This window comes from Leptonychotes weddellii, chromosome 11, assembly GCF_054177405.1.
Source record: "Leptonychotes weddellii isolate Sample4059 chromosome 11, ASM5417740v2, whole genome shotgun sequence".
NCBI lineage: Eukaryota > Metazoa > Chordata > Mammalia > Carnivora > Phocidae > Leptonychotes > Leptonychotes weddellii.
In genome coordinates this window covers 44,891,253-44,915,893 of record NC_138379.1, presented here as the reverse complement: position 1 = coordinate 44,915,893, position 24,641 = coordinate 44,891,253, and the positions used below count along the sequence as shown (strand labels likewise).

At 41.8% G+C, this 24,641-nt stretch overlaps 2 protein-coding genes across 8 annotated transcripts in view; both read left to right on the top strand.

Annotated features, from left to right (window-relative positions):
* The first annotated feature begins 877 nt into the window (after positions 1-877).
* TRIM34 (tripartite motif containing 34) lies at positions 878-19,057 on the top strand. 6 transcript variants are annotated; one of them, XM_081798706.1, is made up of 9 exons: positions 878-1,127; positions 4,957-5,055; positions 6,897-7,385; positions 8,228-8,323; positions 9,160-9,390; positions 15,414-15,436; positions 16,671-16,771; positions 17,077-17,103; positions 17,402-19,057. In XM_081798706.1, the coding sequence occupies exons 3-9, from the start codon at positions 7,194-7,196 to the stop codon at positions 17,965-17,967; spliced, it is 1,236 nt and encodes a 411-aa protein (XP_081654832.1). In that variant the 5' UTR covers positions 878-1,127; positions 4,957-5,055; positions 6,897-7,193; the 3' UTR covers positions 17,968-19,057. The 6 variants fall into 6 exon arrangements, with proteins under 6 accessions (XP_081654832.1, XP_081654833.1, XP_030883359.2 ...); XM_081798707.1 differs by having other exon boundaries at positions 6,814-7,385; XM_081798708.1 differs by lacking the exon at positions 878-1,127 and adding an exon at positions 1,143-1,330.
* Positions 19,058-20,846: 1,789 nt separating this feature from the next.
* LOC145716207 (E3 ubiquitin-protein ligase TRIM34-like) overlaps positions 20,847-24,641 on the top strand; it is a 21,482-nt gene continuing 17,687 nt past the window's right edge. Inside the window, exons 1-2 of one of the 2 annotated variants that reach the window (XM_081798711.1) lie at positions 20,847-20,971; positions 23,423-23,543. The gene's annotated coding sequence lies outside the window, so the exon portion shown is untranslated. Of the gene's footprint in view, positions 23,544-24,641 lie in introns of both variants that reach the window. The other variant, XM_081798713.1, reaches the window with a different exon arrangement.

Below are 24,641 nucleotides of genomic sequence, written 5' to 3'. Positions count from 1 at the left end.
CATTATTTACAATAGCCAAATTATGAAGTGTCCATCAATTGATGAATGGATAAAGAAGAGGTAGTATATATCTACAACGGAATATTATTCAGCCATAAAAATAATAAAATCTTGCCATTTGCAATGATGCAGATGGAGCTGGAGAGTATTATGGTAAGCAAAATAAGTCAGTCAGAGAAAGACAAATACTGTATGATTTCACTCACGTGGAATTTAAGAAGCAAAACAAATGAGCAAAGAAAAAAACGGGGGGGCAAACAGAGGGGAGGTGGCGGGGGGAATGGGTGAAATAGGTGATGGGGATTAAGGAGGGCACTTGTGATGAGCACCGGGTGATGTATGGAAGTATTCAATCACTATATTGTACACCTGACTTAAAAAGCTGAAGTTTTACATCTGTGTGACTACTGCACAAATAGGATTTAGAAAATCATACTCCAAAAAGTTGTCCTGGTCTTTTGTAGCCAACTCTTCCAGCACCCTCCATCCCTCGTCTGCCCAACTCCTGGCTATTTCCTAGGAGGTGGTGGTGTGTTCTTTGGGGGCAAATGGAAGGTGGGATCTGAGGGGATAATTCAAATTGGTAGGCTGAACTGACGGCCTATGCACAACCATAAGATGGGAGGAGACTCTCGGTGCCTAGTTGGCCCAGAAAGCAGAGGGGGTTAAAACAGCCTCTCAACCTCAGCACTCTGGACATTTTGGACTGGATCCTTCTTTGCTGTGGGAGCTGTCCTGTGCACGGCGGAGTGGTTAGCCGTACCCCTGGCCTCTACCCACTAGATGGCAGTGGCATCCCCCAGGTTGGACAACCAAATCTGTCCTCAGACTTTGCCAAAAGTCCCTTGGGGCAAGCCCTCCCTCCCCCCCCTTTCGAAGCACTGAGTTGAAGCATTTCTCTTCCAGTGGCCCTATAGGACCGCTGCCCATTGGGCCCAGAAGCTCCTTCCCCTTTCATCTTCCTGCCAGCCCTGAAGATTTCACTTTCACTTCCCAGCCATCTGCTCAGGAGGAGTGGCTTCTGGCCGACCCAGCGCCTGTTTGGTGAGGAAATGCTGACCTAGCCTGCCCTGGCTTTTCTTCACCACTTAAATCAGGAGCCAAGACTTCTCTGCTGGGGCTTCAAGGTGCGTGGGGAAGTTAGTGGGGGGCAGAGGGTGGAAGACGCCAGAAGGAAGGTATGACAGGAAGGTATGTGAGTTTAGTGTGTGGCCCAGACATGCTCTGAAGAGAAGAAAAGTCAGTTTGCAGACTTCCTGCTCTGAGTGCAGACAGACGGCAGCCTTGATTCTGGAGACGGGTGGCCTGGAGAGAAAGGAGCGCCCAAGAGGTGGGGAGCATTGTTCCTTTCCTGGAGGGGCCCTTCTTTCTCCAGGCTGCGTCCATCCTCATCCCCTTACTGTTCTAGAGTTTGAATTGCCTCAGCGAGGTCGCTGAGGAGAACTGGAATCCTTTCCCTCTCTCACTCTCTCTTTCTCAAAGTTGAACAGAAAGTATCTTCTCTTCTGCCCACCTCTACCTGCTTGAAGAAAAGCTGGCAGAAGAGGTCCCTATGTTCCAGAGGTTGAAAGCCCAGGCTCCTAGGGTGGAGCACAAGACAGAATGGAGTTTGGGGGGCATGGCCGGGCTCATATTGAAGCTGATTCTCTCATTCCTCCCCCGGGGAACCAACCGAGGGGCCGTCTCTGGCCTTCCTCTCCTGCTGGCCTGCAAGGTGATGTGCCTGCCACCTGCCTCCATGGCCCCCTTTCACCCTGTGTCCTTCCGAGTGCCAGTCTCAGGGGTCTCTTTGCACTTCCCTGCATAGGCCCCTGTCCTCTTGCTTCCAGGAGCCCGCTGACATCGGCATCCCCACCTGCCTTAGGGCTCTTTCTCCATCATTCCTCCTCTGTAGACACACCTTTGCATGGTTATCTCAATTCCTTACTATTTTTCTTTGTTCAGAGCTAATTAACCGGAGCTGATTATTGCTCAGAGGGAGTCCAGAGGGGGCGCCTGGGTGGCTCAGTCGCTAAGCGTCTGCCTTAGGCTCAGGTCATGATCCCAGGGTCCTGGGATCCAGTCCCGCATCGGGCTCCCTGCTCTGCGGGGAGCCTGCTTCTCCCTCTGCCACTCCCCCTGCTTGTGTTCCCTCTCTCGCTGTGTCTCTCTCTGTCAAATAAATAAATAAAATCTTAAAAATAAATAAATAAATAAATAAAAGCTCATATACAGGGGCACCAGGGTGGCTCATTCAGTTAAGCGTCTGCCTTCGGCTCAGGTCACGATCCCAGGGTCCTGGGATCGAGTCCCGCATCGGGCTCCCTGCTCAGCAAGAAGCCTGCTTCTCACTCCCCCTGCTTGTGTTCCCTCTCTCGCTGTCTCTCTATCTGTTAAATAAATAAATAAAAATCTTAAAAAAAAAAAAAATGAAGGAGCCCAGAGATCCAGTGATCTTGCTAAGACATTTGCTCCATGACTGACAGTGATGATGTCCCATCTGAAGCTCACTTGTGAGCAGTTTTCACATTGATGGGTTTGTTACATACCTTCTGACACAAGTACATCCTGTACGCCTACTTCTCAGAAGTCGCTGTTCCTGTCTTCCTGGGGGGGGGTCCATTTCTGCCCCGATACTGATTGTCCCCCAGGGTCCAAAATAAGGCCCAAACCCATAGGATGAAATAGATTTATTTATTTATTTAAACAATTGATTCATTGGAACTAAAGCTGCTGGTGTAAAAAAAAAGTGCAATGAATATGCATTCAACATGGAGTAAATGTTAAATACACAGAAGAGCTTACAGTTGAGTTGGGGAGAGATTGTAAACAAACAAATAATTGGTATGTATACAAGAAGGTGACTAATAGCATGAGGTAACAGTTTTTAAGTGTCAAATGTAGTGACCTGGTAAAGGCCTTGCAACTGTTAAATAGTTTTCCTGAAGGCCTCCTCGTGAGGAGATATTTGAGTAGAATCTTAAGAATGTGAGGGATTCAAAGGCTTTAGCATGGGTTTCCTCCCGGATTGGAAAGAGGCCAGCGTGGGCTGGGGCGGAGTAGGCAGGGAGGAGGAATGTGTCATGTAGCCTGACTGGTGGTGATGACGACCAGCTCACGCTGGACGACGTGTATTTGAGCACAGGGGTGACGGGACTGGTGTCTGCTCTGAGGAGCACTCTAGTCAGCGACGTGAGAACGGTGATGGCAGGACACTGAGAAAGGGCAGTGATAGCTTCAGGGAGAACCATTATCCAGAATCCACGCAGGAGACGCAGGTGGCTCCTGCCAGGGGGATGGCAGTGGAAATGGTTGGGACTAATTTGAAGAAAACACTCAGTGTCTTCTGATGAGCTAACGAGACCAGGAGCAATTTAATAAAAGTGGTCCTATGTTACAAAATGACTTTTTTTAAAATGACTTTTTAAAAATATTACTTTCTAGAAACATATTTACCAGAGAGCTAGAGCTCTTGGAGAGAGGGTCATGAATGGGGTGTTTTTTTGGGGGGGGGGCAGGCACAGATTTAGCCCTGTATTCTAAGGAGTTGCTGAAGCAGGAACTCTCAATATAGAGTTATGGGGAGGGAGCATTGCAATATTTCTGATCTCCCCAGGTCTCTCCATGTCAAAAACAGGTCCGACTTCCCCAGGGGCAGTTCCTGGCCCAGGAAACCAAGAGAAATGTCTAGAATGCTGTCTAAAACTTCAAAGAATATCCTTCCCTGCACGCCACTTCCTGGAGACACTTTTATTTTACTATGTGACCTGCAGAGAGGCATAGAGTTGCATTTTCAGGAGTCCTGATGTTAGGAGAAAACTCAAGTGTAGGATATTTGTGGCCGCCAGTTGACCTGGGACTCCCATCAGGCAGATACTACTTGTATTCCCTTCCTACCTTCCTGATCACTGCTGGGCTCTCAGGTCAGTCTTGGGCATTGGTGGGGTCACTGCCCATGTGTGGGGACTCTGCCTCCTTTGTACCTTCCTCCTTCTGTGGCCAGTGTGGTGGCAGCTGCTTTAACATCAACTTCTTGTAGCCCCACTGTGAACATGAGGTTTATAACCCCATAATAGGATGCATGGTCCACTTCCCCATAGACTTGAGATGTTTCTCAGCATTGGTTGGATACTGAATAGAATGAAAGATAACAGAGAACCCCATGCCTATGGTTGGCTTATAGCTTCAGTTGTGAGCAGGGGTGGATATTATCATGTCCTGTAAACCCCTGGTCCTGCCAGTCATTAAAGCCTGATCTGACCATAGGACAATTTTCAATATCTGTACCATTGGCTAGATCACATTGATCAGCCCACATTCAGCTTTATCTTTCACCAGGTTCACTTAATGGATGATTGGAGAAGTGAGCATATTTCTAGACCTAAATTTATCTCCATACAGCTTTCATCATGCCCCTATTTTCTCTTTTTAGAGCAAAGGGAAGATTATAGTTTGTTACGGACCTCAGTTCTTTCTTCATCGGACCTTTTCAACTGTGTTACTTCCCTAAGGTTTTATAACCAATTATGGCTTAAAACCACAGGAATTTATTCTCCCACAGTTCAGGAGGCCAGAAGTCCAAAGTCAAGGTGTTGGCAGAATTGGTTTCTTCCGGAGGTACTGAGGGAGAGTCTGTTCCGTGTTTCTCTCCTAGCTTCTGGTGGTTTCCAGCAGTCCTTGGCATGCCTTGCCTGGTTGCTGCACTGCTCCAGTCTCTGCTACCATTGGCACATGGCCTTCTCCCCTGTATGTGGTGCACCCTCTCCTCTTCTTAAAGGACACTGGTCATTGGATTGAGAGCCCACCTATTCCAGTGTTATCTCATCTTAACTTGATTACATCTGCAAAGACCTTATTTCCAAACAAGGTCACATTCACAAGGCGATGTCCATGGGGGGGATAGAGTTCAATCATTGAAAACAAGTATCATGATTAATATCTACTGAGATCTTCCTTTTCTTTTTTTTTGCCTCACAGTTCCTTGTCCCTGATGAGTCCGGGTTCTGAGGATCAGCAGCATCTCCGTGCTGCCACCCTGTGATATGCCTTCTGACTGACCACCAGGAATAATTTTAGGTTTGGTTTGTCATTCCCACTCATGTGACTTAGCAGGACAGAAACCAGTCAGGTTCACGGAGCTTAGCTGGGGCCTGCAGGACAGGAGATGCCACACAGCAGCATGGCTGCCTCACGTGAGCTCCCAGGGAGGGTCCATACAGTGGTATAGGAGGGACGTTATCTCCTTCATCTGGTCGTTTGTAAGAGAACAAGACCACGTGGTATGTATGAAACTAACACAGCTTAGGTAAGTCTTGGGCCGGTAGACTGATTACCTTGTAAGAGCCATGAACATAGCTTCTAGCACCCTACTGGCAAATATTTCATTACACGAGTCACAACCCACTTGTGGAAGCGGAGGTCTGTGCTTACCGAAAATAATAAAAATAAAACAGAGTGCTAGGAGACAGTAATATCCATGTCCTTTTCATGGGAAGAAAGGACTTAAGCCTGATGATGACCCTTTGTTCCCGTACATCCAACCTAACTCCCAATCCTGTCCCTTTTATGTTACCGTCTCTCTCAGCCTCGTCTGTTTCTCATTCCCTCCAGCAGCCTGTCCTACAAACTCCCAACACTGATCCCTGCTCTTTGGAGAGAGGCTGTCTATTTTACATCATTTAGGAAGTGTCACATTTTTGGTCCCTGCTGGCCTATTAATGCCAAAAGCCTAGCAGCTCTCTGCATACCAGCCATACGGGTATTTTAAGATCTGTAGAAGATGTTGTGTCTTCCATCAACAGGACATTCATATATGTGACCTCTTCTCTCTAAAACATATTTTTCCTCTTTCTCATTCCATATCCCTTCTCACAACTTTTAGTTCAATCCTTACTTATTCAAGGGGGATATCTTTGATATTCTCCTATTTGGCAAATTATTAGTTCCTCCAAAACAGGGACCCCTGGGTGGTAGTGTTTATCACACCTACCAGACCTCTGAAAAAGGATCCTGTGGACACTGTATTCACCCTAATTCAACTTACTGAATGAAATAATCTTTATAAGCTACTTCATTCAATTTACACACTTCAATAAAGTACTCTATTTCCCAAGGACTTTTGTATAAAGAATAAATAGGTCAAAGTGATTTATAAATTGTAACTAGTTCTACAATTCTTAGTGGTAAAATTCCTTCCCTACTGTGGCATTTGTTTCTGTGAGTGTCTCTGGGAGTGAATATGAGAGAATGGAAGGGTTCTGTATGGGACAGGTATATGTGGAGGTAAGCATTTCTTATGTTGAAACTGTATCTGTGGTCCCAACGTTTACCTATTGGAGAACAAATAATTAATGGAACAAAAAGATGAAATGCTAATAAAAAAGAGGTCTAATCACCTATGGAGAAATGAGGAGGTTCTTTATATATTCATCAAAGGTTGTGTTCCTGTGCATTCTAGCACTAGGGATACAGGAGTGAATAAATACAAAGTGCCTAATCTATGTGTGGATTGTATTTTAGGAGTAGGGTATTTAAGGAAAAGATATCGTATATTATATAGTGATAATAAGAAAAGGATGACTAATGTGTAGTGAATGATATATTGGTAATTGTGCTATAGATAAAGTAATCATTGGGTCCTTCTGATGAAATGATATTTAAGGAGAGAGTTGGATGAAGTATAAGAGGAAGTCATGCAAATATCCAGGGGTGGATCATTCCAGGCTTAAAGAAGAGCAAATGCGGAAGCCTGAGGCATTAGCAGTTTAGCCAGGCCACTGAATTTTATTTCTGTTTTTTTTTTTCTCTCTTCTTTTTTGTCCTTCAACATTTCAGTTTTGACCAATCCTTAATATCTGTACAATTAAAATCCTTTTTACTCCTGCCATTCTTACCTCATCCCCTTTCAATCTGCCCAGCCATCCAGGAACATTTAAGCAAGAAGAGCTCCAGGAGTTAGGACAGGAAGAAGCCAGGGGAGATGTACTAAGGCTTTAAAAATCCTGAACATACAAGATGAGGTGTCCTGTCCCATCTGCCTGAAGCTTTTGACAGAATCCCTGACTCTAGACTGTGGCCACAGCTTCTGTCAAGCCTGCATCACTGTGGACACCAAGGAGTCAGAGATCAGCCCAGGAGAGGAAAGCAGCTGTCCTGTGTGTGGTATCAGATACTCACTTGGAAACCTATGTCCTGATCAGCATCTGGTCAACATAATGGAGAGAATCAGAGAGTTCAAGTTGAACCCAGAGAAGGAGCTGAAGAGAAACCTCTGTGTGCGCCATGAAGAGAAACTCCTGCTCTTCTGTAAGGAGGATAGGAAGGTCATTTGTTGGCTTTGTGAGCGGTCTCAGGAGCACCATGGTCACCACACATACCTCGTGGAGGAAGTAGTCAAGGAATGTCAGGTAGGGCCCAGGATGGAGGGAGAAAAGGAGGAAGATGGTACTTGGTGGGAAATCTCACCTTTCCATCCTTCTGTACACAGCTTGGCACCATGGTACTGAGCCCTGTAATCTCTTTTCATGTATGTCTCTTACACTATGCTCAGCTTCCAATGCCTGAAGGACATTTCTGTGTATTCTTTCCACATACATAAAGAATGAGCCTTGGGGTGCCTGTATGGCTCAGTCAGTTAAGCCTCCACCTCTTGGTTTCAGCTTGGCTTGTGATCTCAGGGTCATGAGATCCAGCCCCACATGGGGCTCCAGGCTCAATGGGGAGTCTGCTTCCCCTTTCTCTCTTCCTCTGCCCCTTCCCCCCACTCTCTCTCAAATAAAGAAATCCTAAAAAAGGGGGGGAATGAGCCTAGAGTCTAGAGCCTAGACTCTTGGCCAAGAGTGAGAGGTTTTCCTTTTTTTTTTTTCCCTTTTGTTATATGAGTGGAGAGCTTGGCTCTCATTGTTCCCCTCAGCAGGATGGTTGCTCTTCAACATTGTGGATTGGATGTGGAAAGAGTGTCAGTAAGAGTATAGGATTTTTCTTGGGACTGCAGAATCAATCCTCTATGAAAAGAGAGAATTAGGCTACTCTTGGTGAGGGATGGTGACACCCAGGAACAAAGGATGTATTCTCCTTAGGTTTTCTCCTGTATCATAGATTCTAATCACAATTTCTGTAAACTGGTCTCTTCAGGGATCAGCCTGATTTCTTCCCCATTTATTCTTTGCTGCGAAAGTTCGGAGATTGTTGATGAGTCCTGATGTGAGTCATCTGATGTGAGTCATCTGATGTGACTTCTCTTTCACAGGAGAAACTTCAGGCAGCTCTGGAGAGGCTCAGGAAGGAGCAGCAGAAAGCTGAGAAGTTGGAAGCTGACATCAGAGAAGAGAGGACTTCCTGGAAGGTAGGAAGAGACTTTCTAAGGGGTTTTTGACACAGGAATCTTGGCAGGACCTTCAGTCCAAATCACAAGGAAGCCCCTTCCTCTTTGTTCCCTGACACAGAATGCGTCCAGAAGCCATTTGATTAGTTCTCCTCTTTGTCCTGTCTCTGTTACATTGAGGGCTGGAGAGTGGACACACAGGTATTTGGAATTGAGAATAAAGACAGACTCTTCAGTGAGGAAGGATGGAAAATTCTGTCTTCCATTCCTCTTTTCCAATGAGACTCTGACACCTCCAGTGAAAGACACTGGGCAAAGGACCAGGATTTTCCCCAAGGTTCAAACTTGGAAGTGTGGTAATGCAGGGAGGTGTGAGTGTCCAATACAGCCATCTACAACCTAAACCTCACTTAGGTTTTACATTTCATCCCAGGGTTGGCCTAGATAAGACAGTCTGAGGCCTGTTTACTAAAGGGAAAATAGTAGGAAAAATACCCAGCTTTCCCAAAAATTGCCCCCGTGCCTCCATTTCCCTCTTGGTTAGAACTCAGTGAAAAAATATTTCTTTTTGGGGCGCCTGGGTGGCTCAGTCGTTAAGCGTCTGCCTTCGGCTCAGGTCATGATCCCAGGGTCCTGGGATCGAGCCCCGCATCGGGCTTCCTGCTCGGCAGGAAGCCTGCTTCTCCCTCTCCCACTCCGCCTGCTGGTGTTCCCTCTCTCGCTGTGTCTCTCTCTGTCAAATAAATAAATAAAATCTTTAAAAAAAAAAAATTTTCTTTTCTTGGCTCCTAATCCCTTATACAGTAGGTTTTCAGGCAGATAGACTCTTTACCTCTTTTGTTTGTCCAACCTTGAAGTACCAGATACAGACTGAGAGACAAAGGATATGGACGGAATTCAATCAGCTTAGAAGCATCCTGGACAGTGAAGAGCAGAGAGAACTGCAAAAATTGGAAGAAGAGGAGAAGAGGATACTGGATAGCTTGGCTGAGGCTGAGGCTGAGCTGGCTCAGCAGAACCAATTGGTGAAAGAGCTCATCTCCGATCTGGAGCATCGCCGTAAATGGTCAACAGTGGACCTGCTGCAGGTAAGAGGAATGCCCCAATCTGGAATTCTTGAAACACAGTCTAAGCTACCTTCTTTTCTGTGTCCTTGGGCTCTAATCTTGGTGTTAACACTAAGAGGTTCCTTTGGCTTTGTGGAGCCATTCTTTGTCATCCATTCAAGATATCATGGACCATCGAATATAAGCATTCCAGGGGAGTGTCCTACTTTATTATTTTATGAAGTAAGGGAATACATTTGACCTTGGAGAGAAGATCCATGGTATCCAGTGATATTCTCTAGACCCCTATTATCTGTGATCCAGTGTTGGATAATTTTCAAGTTCTTTTCATTCATCTTAGCCATAGGCAAATACATGCATTTTCAGGTATAAGAAATTTATCCCTTTTTTTTAATTAAAAAAAATCTGTATTTATTATTACAAACTTCTCTTGTTAGATTTTTTTTTTAAACATGAAGAGATAGAACATTGAGCCTTTTGTTAGGAGGATGGGCAAATATATGGATAGGAGGTATTATACTTGAGTGGTAAGAGTCTGTGTGTAAGTGTGTATGTGAGTGTGTGTGTGCCAGAAAGGTTGCTGGTGTCAGGAAAACATGCTGGTGCAAATCTATAGACACTTGAGGCAACAGTTCGAACTAATGTTAAAATTTAAACAGTTTTTTTTTTTTGAAGCATTAATACTGTGACTGTGATTCTGAGCCATGATGTATGATGGTCATTCAGGGAATTCCAGACTTTTCATAGTTTTTACCTGATTCCCTATCTTCTTCCTTTTCTTTTCTGGATTTCCAAACACTTTTTTTTTTTTAATTCTTGATATCAAGCAGAAGGATAATTGATTTTCACATGTTGGCTTGTTTCCTTTGTCTCTGATGCTTGTATCTTAGTTTTTTCCTTTTTTCTTTTTTTTCAGTTCCCTTGACTTTTTTCTTCTTTTTTGATTTCAGATTACTCTGGGGCAGAGGTCACAAAATCTTCTTTTTTTGTATTGGAATCACCTGGAGTGCTATAAAAACCTTAGGTCCTCAGACCCATTGTAGTAACAGATTTTGCATTTTTTAAAAACCAGGATCTCTAAGTGATTATACCACCAAACAAATTTTAATAAAAACTACAATAGGTCTTTTCAACAAATTGGGCTGGGAAAAACAGAATATCCACATGCCAAAAAATGAAGGTAGACTCCTACTTCACACCATATACAAAAATTAACTCAAAGTAGATCAAAAATCTAAATGTAAGTAAAAAGGCAAAAATTATAAGACTCCTAGGAGAAAGCATAGGTATAAATCTTTGTGACTTGGGATTAGGCAATAACTTCACAGATACGGCACCAAAAACAGAAGCAACCAAAAATAAAATAAATTGGAGCTCATCAAAATTGAAAACTGTTGTGCTTCAAAGGACACCATGTAAAAGTGAAAAAACATCTCACAGAATGGGAGAAAATATTTTTAAATCATATATCTGATAAGGTTTAGTATTCGTGATATAGGGAAAACCTTTTACAACTCAACAATAAAAAGACAACCTGGGGCACCTGGTGGCTCAGTCAGTTAAGCATCTGACTCTTGATTTCAGCTCAGGTAATGATCTCAGGGTCCTGGGATCCAGCCCCTCATCTGGCTCTGTGCTCAGCGCAGAGTTGGCTTGTCCCTCTCCCTCTGCTCCTCCCCCACCCTCTCCTCCTGACTTGTGCGTGCACTCTCTCTCTCAAATAAATAAATAAATCTTTAAAAAAAACAATAAAAAGACAACCTAATTTAAAAATGGATAAAGGACTTGAGGGGTGCCTGGGTAGCTCAGGCAGGTAAGCATCCACTTGTGATTTCGGCTCAGGTCATGATCTCATGGGTCAGAAGATTAAGCCCTGAGTCAGGCTCCACACTCAGCGTGGATTCTGCTTGGGATTCTCTCCCCACTCACTTGCTCTCTCTGTCTCAAATAAATAAATAAATCTTTTTTAAAAAGGGACTTAAATAGATATTTCTCCAGAGAAGATATATAAATAGTAAATAAGCACATGAAAAGATGACTGATATCTTTAGCCATCGGGGAAAGGTAAAACCAAAACCAAAAAAAATGGACAATACCAAGAGTTGACAAAGATGTGCAGAAATTGGAACTTTCATATATTGCTAGTGAAGTTGTAAAATGGTGAAGCTATTTTGGAAAACTGCTTGGCAGTTCCTCAAAAAGTTGATAGAGTTACCATATGGCCCAGAAATTCCATTCCTGGAAATGAAAACATGTCCACACATAAACTTGTATACAAAAGCTCATGGCAGCATTGTTCATAATAGCTCAAAAGTGGAAACAACCCAATTCTCCATTAACTGAAGAAGGAATAAACACAATGTGTTATACCCAAACAATGTAATATTATTCGGCTGTAAAAGGAAATTAGCACTAATAGATGCTACCACATGGATGAACCTTGAAAATATAAGTGAAAGAAGACAGACACAAAAAGGCCCTTATTGTATTATTCCATTTATATGAAGTCTGTAATTGATAAATCCATAGACACAGACATTATATTAGTAGTTGCCAGAGACTGGAGAGGAGGCAATAGGAAATGATTGCTACTGAGAGTAAGGTTTGTTTTTGCAATAAAGAAAATGTTCTGGAATTAAATAGTGGTGATGGTAAATATACATAGTAAATATACTAAAATCTACTAAATTGTGCACTATAAAAGGTGATTTTTTTTGGTATTTTGTTATATCTGAGTAAAAACAAAAACTTTGCAGGCTTATTCCTTTTCCCTTGTTTATAGTTCATCCACAAGCTCTTCACGACTCTTTCTATTGCCAACTTCACAAAGACTCTTGTGTTTATGTCACTTTTCCAGGCGTCTGTTCTTAAGCCAGCTTAAGTTGGTACCTGGTTACTTGTAATAAAAACAGTGCTCAGTAGATAAATGTTATACATTTTGTGGGATTAACTTCCCACATTTAGATAACAGCTTCAAAGAATGACAAATGGGCTAACCAAGGAACTTACTCTTTTACTAGATTAGGGAGTTTGGATGTTCCTTTCCAACATGTTGAGATATATGCTATTGATTGTGGTGCTGTCCCTTCATAATCCTGTTTCCTGAAAGTTCTTAAACAGCTTTTCTTTTGTCTGGATCTTCATTGTAGTGATTTGGATGGGTCATTTCATTATATGCCTATTGTTTGCTAGAGGGGCTGTTGTTTGCTTGAGGGCTACACTCAAAACTAACTGGGAAGAATGAGCTAACAGAGAAATGCCAAACTTGAGAATGGATGAAAATTTAGATGAGACTTAGAAAGGAGGCACTTCTGTTCTTAATGTTTTTGTAATAGTATTATTACATTGGGCCATTTTTGTTTTTCAAATTTTGTAGCATGACACATGAGTGAATGACAATAGGGAGTTAAATGATGGAGTGAACATGGCACCTATTGTTTTTATCTGTTCAGTATCCATTGCCCCTTTTCCTGGTAACAACACCTGGGATTTCTTTCTGAAGAAACACAGCATGTCTATTTTTATCCATGTACTTGTTTGGGGCTAAGATAATCAGCATCATGGAGGATGCATAGGTTAATCTTAGGTAAAGTAGTTTATCTAATTCCTGTATTTCCAGACTACACAGTTGGGCATTAGAAGTTGGGCATATGACCCAATTTTGGTCAGTGGCTCTAGGCATCAGAATTGTATTGTCACTTCATTGAAGAAAATTGTCCTTTTACATGTGAATTATATCAGTGAAAATAATTTAAACCAGGAGATTTCAAGTTGCTATCAATTAAAGTCTGAGAATAAAGTCAACAGACAGGGAAGAAAAGAGAATTATGAGACACAGAAAAGCCACATATATGATAGCATTTGAGCTTCCATATCCACCTGTGACTGAAATAGTATTTCTCTGGCCACATGGTTTTTTTTGGGGGGGGGAGGGGTGGCAAGTGGGGGGTAGTTTAAGGCAATGTTAGTTGGCTTCTTTGTCATATACAACCAAACTACACTAATACAGGGAAGCAAAACCATTCCTTTGTTTTGGTTAACCCAGCTGGTGGCATTTAAGAGTAAGGCCAAATATATTGGTATATATCGTTGAAAACAAATAAATCCATAGTCGTGATGATGTGGAAATGCAGATTAGCCAAAAGTTAAGGATGTGGAATGGACTGGCTTAGTAGGGTGTTTTAGTGTTTGGGACAGGGACTAAGTGAATATTGGTAACGTATTTGACAAGTGGACATAAGAGAGGACACAATATAGTGGGTGAATAGTAGGTTATATTTTAGATATTCTGGGCTTTTGGTTAGTGTTTCTTCTTCTTTGTTTATTTATTAGCCTGTATACATGACTAGAGACCATAGATCATGATTAGATTATATAAAGTTTGGGAGCAACAGCACCTGCATGTGAGCTGAAATTTAAGAAGTGGAAGAGGTTACGTAAAGGCAGTGTATGGAGCAGAACTTTGCTATATATAAACTATGTATTCTGCAAATAGAGATAGTTTTACTTCTTTCCAATATAAATGCTTTTTATTTCTTTTTCTTGCCTAATTGCCTTGACTGGAACCTCTAGTACCACTTATTTTTTTTTTTAAAGCTTTTATTTATTTATTTGACAGAGAGAGAGAGAGCACAGGCAGGGGGAGTGGCAGGCAGAGGCAGAGGGAGAAGCAAGCTCCCCTCAGAGCAGGGGGAGCCTGATGTGGGACTAGATCCCAGGACCCTGGGATCATGACCTGAGCCGAAGGCAGTCGCTTAACCAACTGAGCCACCCAGGCGCCCTCTAGTACCACTTTAAATAGAAGTAATAGGAGTAGACGTTCTTGTCTTGTACCTAAGCTCAGGGAAAAATCATTAGGTTTTTCATCATAAGGATGATGTTAGCTACGAGTTTTTCATAGATGCCCTTTATCAGGCTAAGGAAGTTCCCCTCTATCCCTGGTGGGTTGTTATTATTCCTTTTTTGAATTGTTTTTATCATGAAGGGATGTTGAATTTTGTCAAATTTTTCCCCTGTGTCTATTAATATCATCACGTGGTTTTTACCTTTATTCTATTAATAACAATGAATTACATTAATTGCTTTTCTTATGTTAAACCAACCTTACATTTCTGTGATAAATCCCATTTGACCATGGTGTATATATACTCTTTCATATTTTGCTGAATTCAGTTTTTTAATATTTTGTTGAAGTTTACATCTATATTCATAAGAAATACTGGCCTGTAGTTCACTTTTCTTGTGATGCCTTTGTCTAGTTTTAGCATCAGAGTAGTACTGGCCTCATAGAATGAGTCAGGTATTGTAACCTCCCTTTCTATTTTTTGGAAGAATTTGTAAAGTGTTTCTATTATTTCCTCTTTAAACCTTTAGCAGAATTCACCAGTGAAGCCATCTGGACCTGACTTCTTTGCAGGAAGTTCTTGATTTCCAATCTAATCACTACATGTTTTAGGACTATTCAGATTTTCTATTACTTCTTGAATCAGTATTGGTAGTTTCTGTGTTTCTAGGAATTTGTCCATTTCATGTGGATTATCTAATTTGTTGGCCTACAATTGCTCACAGTCTTTATATTCCTATTAATTTTTGTAAAAGTCGGCAGTAATGTCTTCCCTTTAATTCCTGATTTTAAGATTTTTTAAAATTTATTTTTGAAAGAGAGGGAGAGAGAGAGAGGGAGAGAAAGAGAGAGAGCATGCAAGCAGGGGGAAGGACAAAGGGAGAAGCAGACTCAGACTCCCCGTTGAGCAAGGAGCCTGAGGCGGGACTCGATCCTAGGACCCTGGGATCATGACCTGAGCCGAAGGCAGACACTTAACCAACTGAGGCACCCAGGTGCCCTCATTCCTGATTTTAATAATTTGTCTTCTCTGTTTTTTTCATGGTATGTCTGCATAAAAACTTGTCAATTTTGTTGATATTTTCAATTAGTTCACTTTTGATTTCTCTGATGTTCTCTAGTGTTTTTCTATTCTTTCTTTCATTAATCCTGCTCTAATCTTTATATACTCCTTGACTCATGTTTTCTCTCTTCTTCCTAGGACATGAGTGGAATCATGAAATGGTATGTATGATAGGTGACCAGGAATGGTGCTTTTATGTTATGAAGAAAGGTTTGTAGCCATAAGAGTGTTCTGATGGTCAATTAGAATGAAAAATATTCCAAATCAGGGAAATTTGGATGTAGTATTATTTTAAATTTCTGATCATTGACAAAGGATTTAAGTGTTCCCTATCTAAGGAGAATAGACCAGATTCTATGGCAGTGAATTCAGTGGTTGGAGTTCACAAAATTAGGGATGGTAAAGGTAATAAGGATCACGGATTTCACTATTCGACTCTTGTGACTTCACTTTGTCCTTGCTCTCAATTCTGTATTCCATAGGTGCCTATCCTATCACATGGAAGGCTTCATCAAGCCCTAAAATAGGTTATAGGGGCAGCTCCTTTATATTTACTTTGCTTACACGGAAATATAAAAGACCAGGTCATTCTACAAGGTTCTGTTTAGTTTTCCAAAAACAAACCTGAACCTCAGGGTTAGTGACACTGACCTTGGTGCCATAACTAATCTCTTCCTAGTCACACGTGTTAGAAACTTACATGAGAAAGTGTAGTTCTTGTGGCTTAAGTTGCTAATCCACCTGACAGAATTAAATTCCTTACAAACACATGAAATTCTAACCATTTGTAGTTCAGTGGTCATAACTTCTCCTTTGCCAAGTGTTTTTAACTTTTTTCCAGAGCACCTGAAATCTCAAATGTTATTTGTGGGTCACACCACTGGGTTTCAGTCTTTGGACTAAGGCACAAACTCACAGGCTCTCAAAAAGAGACTTATGGCTCTCACATTATAGCTAGGATCTGTAGCCTCACTACTTACTGATCTATCTGCCTGGGAAGACATATCTATGGCCTCCATGAAAGACCACTGTGATGACTTTACCACATATTGCATACCTTTTTTAGAGGTAGCAAATGCTTTTTCTACATGTTATTTCATTGAATTTTCTATTATGTCCATGAGGTATCAAGAAAAAGGTTAATTATTCCATTTTTCGAAGAATAAACTGTTTATTTAAGGTGAAGACATTCCCAAGGTTACAAATAGTAAATGAGAAGGTAGACATGAGCACATTTCTTCTGGCTTCAGCATCAGGACTCTCCCTTCTTCCCAACTCAGGCTTCTCAGGGAGGAGGGTTCAGGTGCATCAGTGGCATGGAAGGAGAGAGAAAGGCAGTTGTATTGGAAGGGTACAAGGTAAGAGACGTAGGGTCAACATTTTTGTCATGCCTAGGAGTGAGATCTGGACACTGAAGAAGCCAAAAACTGTTTCCAAAAGACTGAAGAGTGTATTCCACGCTCCAGATCTGAGCACAATGCTGCGCATGTGTAGAGGTGAGGAGAACCAGGACGGGAGGGTGGATGTGGGACTCCTGTGGTGTCAGCGACTAAATTGGGGAGCTGGTATAGTTTCAAAGAGAGGATAGAAAGGAGGAGGGTATTCAGAGAAGGAGGGATATTGCTGAGAGAGATGTGGTTATATCTAAGGGGGAATGGCGAGGTGCCTAGTTCATCATCTCTTTCACCAGTTCATAGCCTCACAGGGCTCCCCTCTGCTGGCCCTACTCCAGAGAAGAGATAGGTATTGGTGCTTAATCATTTGCTTCCAATCAACATCACTGACTCTCTTATCGTTTCAGAGCTAACACATGTCCAGTGCTACTGGGGTAAGAAAAAGTTACTGGTTCTTTAAATCCCTGTGTTCTACTCCCCTTTCAGAAACTTGTGATTTCAGTGTGATTTCATGACCTTAGCTCCATGTGTTTATATATATAATATTATATATTTCTATATATATTTTAGAATATATATATAAAATACATTTCTCCAGTGTTTTACCCCCTCCCCAATCCATCAATACAAGCTCTACCTAGTCACTTCCCACTTTCCCTCTTCACAATGTCACCAGATAAACCTATCCCATATTTTTCACCTGATCTTACAATTTTTATTTTTTTTCTGCAGTGGACATCACACTGAATCCAATCAACTTAAATTTAAACCTTGTCCTTTCAGAAGATCAGAGACAAGTGATGTCTGTGCCAATTTGGCCTGTTAAGTATACTAATTATGGTATCTTGGGCTCCCAATATTTCTCTTCAGGGAAACACTACTGGGAAATAGATGTGTCCAAGAAGACTGCCTGGATTCTGGGGGTATACTGTAGAACACGTTTCCGTAATATAAAGTTTGGTGTTAGACAAGGCACAGTTCATCGGAATGTTTACTCCAGATACAGACCTCAATGTGGCTACTGGGTTATTGGGTTACAGAATAAATTTGAGTATAAGGCCTTTGAGGAGTCTTCTACATCTCATCCCATGGTCTTGACTATTTCCATGGCTGTTCCTCCCCATCGTGTTGGGGTTTTCCTAGACTATGATGCAGGCATTGTCTCATTTTTCAATGTCACAAACCATGGGTCACTCATCTACAAATTTTCTAAATGTTGCTTTTCTCAGATTGCTTATCCATACTTCAATCCTTGGAACTGTCCAGGCCCCATCATCCTGTGTCCACCATGTTCCTGAACCTTCTTAGCCCCTCACCCACTTCTGTGTAAAGCCTCTTGTGCTGGGGCTCATCTACACCTGAGCTTACCTGCACCCTTCCGAACACCTCGTCCTTCCTTTCTCCTTTTATTATAGAATGTTTTTGTGCAATGCTTTTCTGCATGTATTGAAATGAACATGCAACTTTTACCCTTTTGTTTCTCATTTAATTCAACTACCTTTATAGTTTTGTTATTATTGTATTTTAGTAGTTATTCTGTGGTTTATGCCTATGTTGTTAGTACCTTGATTTTTTTTCACAGATTATTGAGGTTCTGTTCATCATTTTCATATTGGATAATTTACATTAATCTACTTTTAAGTTCACTTAGTCTTTCGTAATCCTGCATTTCTCTTAAGCCAGTCCTAGATCATTTTTTTGAGTGATTGCAGCTCTTAGTTTTAGTATTTCAATTAACAAAACTATTTTTGTTTTTTGACATTTCCTATTTGCTCATTATTATAAGCATATTTTCTTTCATAGCCTTTACCCTAGATATGAGAGCTGCTGCAAAGTCCTTGTCTTCCTTGTTGTAAGTCCTTATTGTAAATATGACTTCTGCATTATCTTGGAATTGATCTCCATTGATTGCCTTTGTTCTTGAGTATGGACCATGTTCATTTCTTTGTATGTTAAACAATTTTAACATGTATCTAAAATTCACCAGGGGGAATTGTGAATGAGATGTAAAGATTCTGGATTCTGTTTATTTTTCTGAAGAATATTTTTTTTCAGGCATTTGGTTGAACTCAAATTTGAAATTGTCCCCTGAATTTTGCAGAAGCTGAAATCTCTGGTCAGTTCTTTTAGCTCTATTTGGGCTGCTTGGTATCTGCCTCAAACATGTGTATTTCAGAGAGTTGCTCAGTGTGTATGTATAATTTGAGATTTCCTCCTCTGGATCTCTCTTTTACAGACATTCTCCTACCATTTTTCAGCTGTTGTGATAGCTCCAAATCATTCTTCTTGCTCTTCAAGCTAATAAGTCTGTATGCCGCTGAGTTTTAACTGTCCCACTCACTACCAGTTGAGTTTTGCTTTCAAATAAAAAGCCATAAAACCAGAAAACTCCTCCAGTAGTATTACCTTCTTCCAATTGTCTATTACACTCTAGGTTCTAAGTGTTTTGTCAGTCTCTAGTGCCTTCATCTTTTTGTTTGTTTTGCTTTGTTTTTATAATTGTTCAAGGTTTATAGTGTTGATATATAGGTTATGGATGCTGCTTTGTTAGAATATATACCTCCGTTTATAGAAACAGAACTTTAGTTTTTCTTGCTCTGGATATTCTAAGCTATAAGTTCAATCGCTGAATTTTAGTGGTTTGTTTTTCCTTTTTTGTTATACAAACCACCAGATTTTATTCAAAGTGATTACACCATTTTGCATTCCCACAAATTCAGAAAGGGAACAATGATGGTATAGGGTTGGGTGGTCAATGCCAAGATATTAAGAATAGGTGTATTTTTCGGTATATGTGGTTGAAACTGAAGAGGATTGGAGAGCTGAGTCCGACTGTGTGATGAGCACAGCATAGTGGTATTGATTGCAGTGTTCAGAAGGAAAGAGCTTCCTTAGCCAAAGACCTCTTCTCTGTCTGGTACTTCTTCCTTTCCCAATCCCATCTAATGGATATTAGATCCATTGTTTTACTCCTCTTCCTCTGAATTGCTTAACTGACCCCACATCCTTGGTTAGTATCTTGGGACTCTCTTATGAGAGCTGGGAGAAATCAGTGAGGAAATCAGGTCTCGTCAAGATACCTGAAAACTTGAGCAAGCAGAATACTTGGATTTACACTTCTCTCACCATACACATTTTTTTCACCAGAGCTGAATATGTTGGTATGTTCCATATTCCAGCTCAGTATATTCTGAGTTACAGGGAAAAATAAATCTTTCTTAGGGCTCTGTATTTTCCCTCCAGTCATTACATCTCCTACTTGGAGAGGAATATAATGAAATATCCCCCCCTTTGACCCATGGATTTTTAACACTTTCCCATTTGAGAAAACCTTAGGGTAAAGCAAGAGTTAACGCAGTTAAAGTGTGTTGGTGGAGACATTAAACACCAATCCAAGTAAACCTTAGGAAGAAAACAGGAGATAAAAAGGTTGATTAGTATTTGTCAAAAAGTGGAAACAACCCAAGAGTCCATCAATGGAATAATAGAGTGGAATACTACTCAGACATTAAAAGAGTGAAATCTTGCCATTCAACAACACAGATGAACCTTGAGGGTATTATGCTAAGTGAAATAAGTCAGAGAAAGACAAATAACATAATGATTTCATCATATGTGTAATCTGAAAAACAAAACAAGCAAACAACACAAAACTCATTGATACAGAGATCAGATTGGTGGTTGCTAAAGGCCAGGGTTTGGGAGTGGGCAAAATGGGTGAAGGGGATCAAGAAGTAAAGCCTTCCAGTTATAAAATAAGTCATGGGGGTATAATGTATAGCATGGTGACTATAGCAAATAGTATTGTGCTGCAAATTTGAAATTCCTACAAAAGTAAATCTTGAATGTTCTCATCACAGGAAAAACATTTTTTTCATGACTTCCTATGGTGATAGATAGTAACTTGATTTACGGTGGTGAATGTTTCACAATGTATACAAATGTTGAATCATTATGTTGTACACCTAAACGAATATAATGTATGTTAACTGCACTTCAATAAAAAATTATCTAAGGGGAATCATATGTATGTTATTGATACCAGAAGAATAACTGAATTTTTTTTAAAGATTTTATTTATTTACTTTACAGGGAGAGAAAGAGAGCAAGCACAGGCAGGGGGACTGGGAGAGGGAAAAGCAGGCTCCCCGCTGAGCAGAGAGCCCAATGCAGGACTCAATCCCAGGACCCTGGGATCATGACCTGAGCCAAAGGCAGATGCTTAACCGACTGAGCCACCCAGGGATCCCAAGAATAACTGAATTATACGATGTGACAGCAACTGTGTTCACAGCAAGAATGGTAGACTGGAAGTATGATTTATCATCAAGATGTTCCATTCAATTAAAAATATTTTTATAGTTACATATCTGCATATCTATCTATCAGACCTTATATGCAATAACTTCTAATAGATTTAAGGCAATAAGCAACAGAGTAGAGAAAGTCCCTCCCTGACTTCATGAAACTTACAATTGGAGGTGCAGTGTGAGGTGGGGTGATTACCACTGATAAGATCAGTAATAACACTAGGTTTCCCACTGCACTTCTCTCTCTTGCCTTCCACTCATGCATTTTCATTTTCCAATTCAAGGAATAGTGACCGAGTCTTCACCTCTAGGAGTAACCCTAGTTTTAGAAACGACTTCCAGAAAAATTCTAGCAAAGAAAGCCCTAGACAAAGAGCCTATGAAGTGTCCATGGGCCACAGCCCAGGCTTCTGGACCAATTCCGCACTGAAAGCAGCAGAGAAGAGCACTAGGCCTGGCTCTGCTCAGGGATGAAAACGATACTTTGAGGAAGACAATAAGGGAAAGTCAGAAAGTTCTTTGAAGCTTAACAATTTAATGTTTCAGTATAATAATGTTGGATTTCTGCATGACGCTCCATAGAAATTCCTAGCTCCCTGTCCTCCCTAGGTTTGATGGTTTCTCTGCTTTGCAGTTTCTTTGGTGTTTTCTAGTCTTACAAGATTTGCAAGTTCAAACTCCGGGATCTACTGCAGTTCACAAACAAACAACAGAAAAACTAACCTTGCCCATCCTTCTTCTTGGGCCATTTCTGCCACCCAGAAACTGAGCTCACCTGGGAGACAGCTAGAAGAGCATGTAGGAGGAATTTCCATAAGGGGCATCTTGACAACTTTTAATAGAACAAAATGAGGGGCACCTGGGTGGCTCAGTAGGTTGAGCATCCTACTCTTGATTTCAGCTCAGGTCTTGATCTCAGGGTTCAAGCAACAACAGCAACAAAATGAGATGCATGCTTGTTGTTAATAGTATGAAGAGACATCAGAAGAAGTGGCATGATAACAAGATCCTAAGACCTATGAGAATAGGGGCTAAAGTAGGGGAACTTCTTTATTTAACTACCTCTTTTCCTGTGAAAGACAGCCGCACCCCAGATTGACCCACTCAGACGGCAGATCCCACTCAAAGCTCTTTTTTTTAAACCATGACTCCCTCCTATCTGACTAGGTCTTATGGGATTATGGTTGACTTCTTAAACACTATCACCTCTACAATATCCTCCTTGTGCCCTTACCTCTACTGCGTCACTGTTTGGCATGTATCCTTAGAAACCGCACATTTCACCTGTCTGTCACTGTCATTACCACAATTCACCTGTGCCACTTGACACAGAACTTTCGAATTGTTGGGGTTCTCCAGAGAAACAGAACCTACACGAAGGGGTTTATTATAAACAACTGGCTCACATGATTATGGGGGCTGAGAAGTTCCAGGATCTGGCACCTGCAAAGTGCAGACCCAGGAAAGCTGGTGGTGTCATTCAGTCCGAGACCAAAGGCTGCAGAGCCAGGGTGGGTGACGGTGTGAATTCCAGTCCAAGGACAGGAGAGGACCTATATCCCAGCTCAAGCAGGCAAACAGGAAACAAAAGGGATGAATTCCTCTTTTCTCTTAGGCCCTCAACAAATCAGATGATGCCCAACAACACTGGGGAGTGCAATCTACTGAGTCCACAGACTCAAATGCTAATCTCATCTAGAAACAACCACCTCCCAGACCCAGAAATGTTTAATGGGGGCAACTCGTGGCCAGTCAAGTTGATAACACAAAATTAATCTTCACAGTGATTTTCCTGCTTCATTTTTATTATGCTAAGATTATAGGGATTATATGTTAAATAATGTTAGATAGCATTGCCCAACAAATGACACCATCCACAGTTTCATCTTCCCAGCATCTTTAGCAGAAGTGTCATTTTGGCCATACTGAATCCAAATTCTGAAGGTCAGGCTCACTGTGCTGCCACTCCATGAGAGCCACTGACTGTCCCACTGAGGGACTTGCAGATTTGCATAGCCCTTCCCTCTCACACACCTAATAGGATACACCCCTGCCAGATTCACTTACTCTAGCAAATGGATTCAGAACAGTAGAGACCATGTTCCTAAGGCTGCTTCAGGGCAGCCTTCAGTGTGGGTCCCTCCTTGTGGTAAAGGAGGAATTTTATTCCTTCCACACGACAGCTCATTTGTAGGGAAAAAAGGCTAGGCGCATTTGTGTGAAATTATATTGCTCAGGTAAGCCTAGTGCTCCAAAGGACTGATTACCTTGAAAGGACAGGAGAGCAGCATCTAGGAGTGGACGGAAAGGAATGAGTGTAACCACTGGCTCATCTGGCCCCCCGCACAAAGCCTTGCCACCTCTTAGGGATCTCCCATTGGTCTGCAGCCTCTCTCCTCCTTTCCTGCCCAAACCAGAGATTTTAACTTTCATTTTCACTTAGCACCTCCGGATCTTGGTGGAGATCGGCCCCTGGTTTGCTGAGAGAATCCTGACCACATTCCCTCCCTGGCCTGCCTCCACTCTTCTCCAAGGAGGCACGACTTCTCACCTGGTGTCTGAAGGTGTGTGGAGTGGTTTGCAGAGGGCAGAGGTGGGGAGAAGACCTGAATTTTGGAGTGAGTTGAACGTGTGTTCAGGCAGCTGCTGTGAAGGGTGGAGGGGGGTAACGCTCAGCTTGCAAGCTTCCGGCTGAGACTGAGGGGGGGAGGGATATGGGCCGGGGAGGTTGGGGGAGGGGCAGTCCCCAAAGAAGGGAGGTTTGAAGGCTTGAAAGGCTTTGTTCTTTCATGGAGGGACCATTATTTCTACAGGCTGAATCTACCCTGGAGATTCTCCTTCCCATTCTATAATTTTGAATTGCACCTTGCTGAGGACAAGCCAGAATCCTCTGTTTTTCAGAGGTAGAAATTTCCTTCTCTCCACAGCAAGAGCAAAGGCAGAGGGATCTTTGAATCCTAACATTTTAATGCCCATCCCGTAACAATGTAGCATTTCTGCATGACTCTATGTAAATTCTCATCAACTTGGTCTGTCTTGTGCTTAGGAGCTTAATGGGGTGACAGCTGCAAGCCCCAATCACTTACCTTACTCATCCCTCTCCCCCGGCCATATCTGCCACCCAGAAACAGAGGCCACCTGAGAGATCAGGAGCAAGGGGAGCACTTTCCAAATGTGGTATCTTTTCTAACTTTTGGTTTTTTTTTTAATTTAACTTTTTTTATTATGTTCAGTTAGCCACTGTATAGTACCTCAGTTTCTGATACAGTGTTCAATGTTTCATTAGTTGCATTAGTGCTCATCACAACACCTGCCCTCCTTAATACCCATCACCCAGTTACCCCATTCCCCCACCCCCCTCCCTTCTGTAACCCTCAGTTTGTTTCCCAGAGTCCAGAGTCTCTCATGGTTCATCTCCCTCTCTGATTTCTCCCCCTTCAGTTTTCTGTCCCTTCCCCTATGGTCCTCCATGCTATTTCTTATGTTCTACTTGTGAGTGAAACCGTATGATAATTGTCTCTTTCTGCTTGATTTATTTCACTTAGCATAGTCTCCTCCAGTTCCATCCATGTCAGTGCAAATGGTGGGTATTCATCCTTTCTGATGGCTGAGTAATATTCCATTGTATATATGGAGCACATCTTCTTTATCCATTCATCTGT